Source organism: Octodon degus, unplaced genomic scaffold (genome assembly GCF_000260255.1).
Source record: "Octodon degus isolate 3935 unplaced genomic scaffold, OctDeg1.0 scaffold00045, whole genome shotgun sequence".
NCBI lineage: Eukaryota > Metazoa > Chordata > Mammalia > Rodentia > Octodontidae > Octodon > Octodon degus.
Genome location: NW_004524621.1, coordinates 14,219,308 through 14,225,469, shown reverse-complemented (window position 1 = coordinate 14,225,469; position 6,162 = coordinate 14,219,308). Strand labels below are relative to the sequence as shown.

General features: G+C 38.9%; 1 protein-coding gene across 1 annotated transcript in view; it reads left to right on the top strand.

Moving 5' to 3' along the window:
* The window catches only part of Aco1 (aconitase 1), a 32,234-nt gene that overhangs the window by 5,806 nt on the left and 20,266 nt on the right, over positions 1–6,162 (top strand). Inside the window, exons 4-7 of the mRNA XM_004632019.2 lie at positions 653–720; positions 812–1,004; positions 2,996–3,167; positions 6,069–6,162. Coding sequence (XP_004632076.1) covers positions 653–720; positions 812–1,004; positions 2,996–3,167; positions 6,069–6,162 — 527 coding nt within the window. The remainder of the gene's footprint in view (positions 1–652; positions 721–811; positions 1,005–2,995; positions 3,168–6,068) is intronic.

Here is a 6,162-nt window from a genome sequence, read left to right as displayed (position 1 = left end):
TGTGTGTGTGTGTGTGTGTGTGTGTGTGTGGCCAGCTCAGCCCACCAGGGGGCGGGGCTGGCTGGCATGTGGTGCTGGGGGATCGGACCGCGGTCCCTGTGCTTTGCCAAGCTTGTTCCAAGTAGGTGCTTTAGACCACTGAGCCATCTCTCCAGCCCCTGGTGGATGTATATTAAAAGTGTATATTAAGACTATCTATTGAGGCTGGGGGGATAGCTCAATAGAATAAGTGCTTGCCTGGCAAGCACAAGGGCCTGAGTTCAATCCCCGGTTCTGAAAAAAAAAAAAAAAAAAAGACTATCTGTTATAGCCAGGTATAGTGGTACAGCAATCTCAGTTATCCAGGTGGGAAAAGTAGGAAAGTCATTGAGTTCAAAGCCAACCTGAGCAATTTAGACAGTCCTATCTCAAATTAAAATATAATGCTCTGGTTTCTCTTTCAATTGTACCTTGAAGTAGAATAAAAGGGGGCCACAAATATAGCCTAGTGCTCCCTGGATTTGTTCCCAGGTTGGGAGGGCATGATGGGATGAAGACTACATCTTACTCTGCTTTGAGTGGCACTGAGGGGATCTTGACATAGGTATTGGGGGGTGATCATACTTAGGAAAACACTTGTGAAATATTTGTAGATGTGGACTTGGGGGTATAGCTTGGAGAGCTTTTGCCTAGCATAGAAGAGACCGTGGATCCAATCCTTAGCACCAAAAGGGTTGGGATGTGGAGGGCCAGAAAATAATAACTGTTCCTTACAGAAACCCAGCTCTGTGCTAGTTAAATAATGTAACTGAATTTTCAATTCATGCCTGAGGGCTATAATAAGAAGTAATGCAAGCATTATTTTAGCCACACCCTCCATTGCAGGTGTGGGTGGAATTGAAGCAGAAGCTGTAATGCTGGGTCAGCCAATCAGCATGGTGCTTCCCCAGGTGATTGGCTATAGGCTGACAGGAAAGCCTCAGCCTCTGGTAACATCAACCGACATTGTGCTCACCATCACCAAGGTAACAGCATGCTCCTTCTTCTGTGGTCTTGGAAATTCAGCACTAAGCCAAGCATAAATACACAGTGGAGTAGAATCTAGCAGTGCTAGAAAAGAATACATTATAATTTTAAAAATAGATAAGGGGAATATTCAGTGCTTAAATGTTCATTTTATTCTTTTGCTACACAGACCTTTATTTTGAGTTTTAAAATTATGACATAATTAAAATAAAGAGATCAAAATATATATTTTCCACTTAGATTTATATAAGTATTTTGCCATATTTGTTTCAGGCATCCCTGTGTTTATAAAGAAGTAACATAAAATATGTATGGCTGAAGCCACCCTACGCATTCCTAGATGTAATCAGTATCCTAAGATGGTTAGAATTAGTTCCATGCTCATGTTTTTTTGCTACTTTTGCTATTATTTTTCCACATGATTTTTATTTGTATATAAACAGTAAATAGTATATGAATAATGTGTGCCTTTTTAAATTTCTTCCTTTGTGTTCTAAGTTACATTATTGTAACAGATGTTTTTCTAAGTTGGAAAATATTAACATTTTTTCTTATACTTTTGGAGGAAACCATATTTTTTATGATTTGCTTGCTTTTTTTATTTTTTATTTTATTTTATTTGCTTGCTTTGCAAAAAGAAGAAAGTTTCATTTTAGAAAACTATTAGAAAGTAATAGTTTTTTTATTACAAGCATATTTTTTTTTTTCTGGTTATATAGTTTGGAGGGTTAGAGTATTTTCTATAAACACTATAAATGGCTCAAAAAAATTTCTCTTTCGTTTAATGTTTGTAGCATCTGGAATTGGATTTATTTGAACATGATAGCTTGCCACACGTATCTGTACAGTGTTTTTACTATGGAATAATGTAAGGCTTGCTCACAGAATTTGGCATAGCTGGGAGCCGGAGAGATTGGCAAGCATAAGGGCCTGAGTTCAATCCCCGGTTCCGAAAAAAAAAAAAAATAATAATAATACATAGAATTTGACAGAGCTACATAATTAAAAAAGCCTTTCTTTCTGTGAAATTGGTGGCAGTCCATGAGCCCGCCTATATGCAGGGCTAAGTCACCCATAGCCTCACCCTTGGCAGATGGCATCTGTGGAAAAAGACACAGAAGTTAGGCTGTCCGAATCCTTTCCTTGCATTTGACTTGTACCTATATCATGAAGTTTTCCATTATACCTTTCAAAACAAGTCATTTACTTAGTGTGATTTTATACTGATTTATTTAGGTTTATTATTATTATTATTATTATTATTATCATTATTAATTTTTTGTGTGTGTGGCTGGCTTAGCCCACCCTGGGGGCAGGGCTGGCATGGCATGTGGTTCTGGGGATTGAGCCTCGGTCCCTGTGCTTGTCTAAGCAGGTGGTTTAGACTACTGAGCTATCTCGCCGGCCCTAGGTTTATTAATTTTAGTATTTCTAGACATGTAGTGATCTCATTAGGGAGTGTTTTGTATTTTGAAAATACTTTGTGTTGTATTTTGGAATTACTTTTTCCTTTTTAAAAATAATTATTTTGACATTGTCTTAGATTTACCAGAGTGCTGACAGAAAGATTATGCAGGGAGTTGCCGTAACCTTTGTCAGTTTTCCTTATGGCAAAATCTTACATAACATTTCTCAAAACTAAGAAGTTGACATTGGTATAGTGCGCTACTGCAGACTGCCAGTTTTTTCAGTAATGTCGTTTTGCTGTTCCAAGATCCTACCAGGACACCATGTTGTATTTAAGGAGTGATGCTTTTAAATTTTTTTTTTAATAATTTAAAGCATGTTGAGTTAATTTATTATTTATGTTTACTTTAAGGTAAGTTTATAAAAATTGCACAGTGATAGTTTTGCATTTTGTTTTGGTACTGGGAATCAAACTCAGAACCTTACACTTGCTAGGCAGAGGCTGTGCTGCTGAGCTTATCCCTGGCTCCTTAAATGTGAACTCTCAGGTCTCAGACTTTTCTGGTTTTTTCCCTCTGCTTAGCACCTCCGCCAGGTTGGAGTTGTAGGCAAATTTGTTGAATTCTTTGGGCCAGGAGTAGCCCAGCTGTCCATTGCTGACCGGGCTACAATCGCCAACATGTGTCCAGAGTATGGAGCAACTGCTGCCTTTTTCCCAGTTGATGAAGTTAGTATCAAGTACCTGGTACAGACTGGTAAGTGACAGACTGCAAACACAGAGGGCTTCTTGCTAAGGTTTCGTAGAACCCTGAGAATCTGAGACCCACCCTCTGTCTCTGCCCCACAAGGTGTTCTTGGGTTAGAGTTGACCAGCTTTTCCCTCTATGTGATGTCAGAGTGAGTTATTCAAATTTAAGAAGGTGTGAGATGGAAATGGTGCAGAAAATACAGCTTCAGTACTCTGGAAGCCTAGATATTGAAACTTGTCTGCTCTTACTAGAATTTTCTGGGTTGTTTTTTTTTTTTTTTTGGACATTAAGACACATGATCTTAGCAATGGTCCAGTATCTGCTGCGCACAGTGTAGCTGTTGTGTACCAGGCTCTTGGTAGTCATGCTGTCATCTCCACACCTGTAAGGTAATTTGATTAGACAATTAAACAATCAGAGTACAAACTAAGGACCAGAGAAATGTTATTACTCAGACTTAATAAATAGCATGGTCAGAATCCAAACCTGCAACTGCCATCAAACAGGACACTGCAATGCCCCTCTCATGTTGTTCAAAACTGAAATGAGATCCTACATAGAAAGGCATTTTATCTCAGCAGATGTTTAACTTTGTGCAAATTAGTTGAGAAGTTTGATGTTTAACATTGAAAAAGTTTTTCTTTTCTTTAATTCTTAAGTTTATTTTTAAAACATTAAATATTCAGTCAGGAACTCATTTCAAATATTCTCAATACTGAGTCTAGGTCTCAGACCTATGGCAGTGAACAGAAAACTAAGTCCTGCCATCATACATCTTACGATCTCATGAGAAGCAAAGACAGCAAACAAGTAAACAGACACCATGTGTGATAATGAGAAAGGAAGCAGGGGAGGTGGAGAAAGTACCTGTGAGTACTTTTTTATAGACAGAAAGATCAGCAAAGTGTCATGGAGCTGAAATTTGAACAGATGTCTGAGCAAGTGAGGGAGGGCTCCGTAGTCTTAAACGATTCCTCTGGAAGAAGTAAAGACTGTGGTGAAATGTTCATTTAAAAAATGGTTTTAGTAAAGTTCAACCATATTGAAATTAGCACATCCTTGTTCCCCAAAGGATTAGAAGTGAAAAAGATGTAGAAAAGTAAGAGCAGAACACACTGTTGAGGGGCCAGGGAGATGGCTCAGTGGAATAAGTGCTTCCTTGGCAAGCGCAAGGGCCTGAGTTCAATCCCCGGTTCCCGGGGGGGGGAAAAAAACCTGTAAGCTAAATGAACTTCTTTTCTAAGTTACCCAGCACTGGAACAAAAAACAAATGCACTCATTACTGGAACAAAAAACAAATACACTCACTCAAGGGGGTGGACAAGATCTTCTATGACTTGGCCTCTACTTAATTCTATTTCTTACATCTAACTACTTGCTTATTGCATTTTATAGGACTAATGAAATTCCCCATATTCTCTCTAGTCTTCTGGCCCTTGCAGTATAGTACAGTGCCCTTTGTCTGAAACAAATCTTATCACGACCATTACCCACCCTAAGATATAATGCACGTTAGATTTCAGGTCTTGTGAGTTCATTTTTTACCTTATGAGCTAATGTAAGCTTATAAATTTAAAGAAATGAAACTAATCTTTAAGATCCTAATGGTCCTTTGGACAAAGATAATTGGAAGAAGACCAAAAACATGATTTCAAGATCCTTTTTGGAGGCCAGAGAGATGCCTCAGTGGAATAAGCACTACCCTGGCAAGAGCAAGGGCCTGAGTTCAATCCCCAGTTCTGCCAAAAAAAAAAGAATATAGTGTTGAGGGCACAGGCCGAAGGAGGAGGAAGGGGACAGCAGCTGGGAGAGGGAAGAAGCTGCAGAATACGTCTGGACGTCCTCCCTGTTGTGCTGGAGCTGCCACTGCACCTCCTAGTGAGCTGGTACCAAATGTGTAACACCTGTTCACTACTGCCTCAGAAGAAGGAAAATCCTGCGCTTACTAATCCCCAAAAGAAATAAATCTCTTGTTAATCTTTATGAAGAAGACATGACATGTAATAAGCAGTGCACTTAATAACAGGCCATGACAGATGTTTTGATGGTCAGACACTTGTCTTTCACCAGGTCCTTGCTAAAAGCTGATGACCTCCACTGTGTAGTTAGAACTAACAAAGGGTTCATCTGTTGCTTGTGTCAGCCTTTCCGTCTCATTTAACTGTCAGAGAAGCAAGAGGACTGCATGTCTGTTGGGTTTTCTTTATGAGTTTTACCTCCTATACCAGAATCTTGAATAATGTTAAATAGCAGAGGTTCAGGGTCATAGTCCTGGTGATATAAAATGGTAAATTAGGACTTTGGAGGTAAACTGAAGTTCAAATCCTAGTTGTGTCATTTGCTTTCAGTATCTGTAGGAGAACTATGGATGTCCTGGTCTTGAACCCTGATGTCCTCACCCACAAATGAGAATAGTAATAATACTGTCTAAGAGGGTATGATAACGGATTAGAGTTTGAAGTAATATATTCAAATATTTAGCAGAGTGGCAGGCACATAGGAAGTACTTAACAGCTTGAGGTTTGTGGTGGGTTAATTATTTTAGCAGTAGCAATGTGGTATGCCCAGTGTTTTTGTGGTTGGTTGAAGGTAAATGTACTTCACCAGTTAGCTTGAGTTTTTCTCTACCCAATTGAGGGCTGTAACCACAAAGGATTATCTATAAGTAGGACCAGAATATTTTCCAGAAAGTGATTTTAGAGGAATAACTGATCAGCTAATGGCCCCTAAGAAAAAGCAGCATCAGCCTGAGGATCAGATTATAAGCTGGAAAGCAAAAGGGTTGATAGAGTTGTCAGTATGTGTGTGTGTATACATGGAATGCGTAGTACTTAACTGCTGATAGAGATACTAATTTACATAATCAGGAAATAATATCATGTTATTTGTTATACTACCATAATTTAGGCCGAGATGAAAACAAAGTAAAGCACATGAAAAGGTATCTTCAGGCTGTAGGAATGTTTCGTGATTTCAGCAACCCCTCTCAAGACCCAGACTT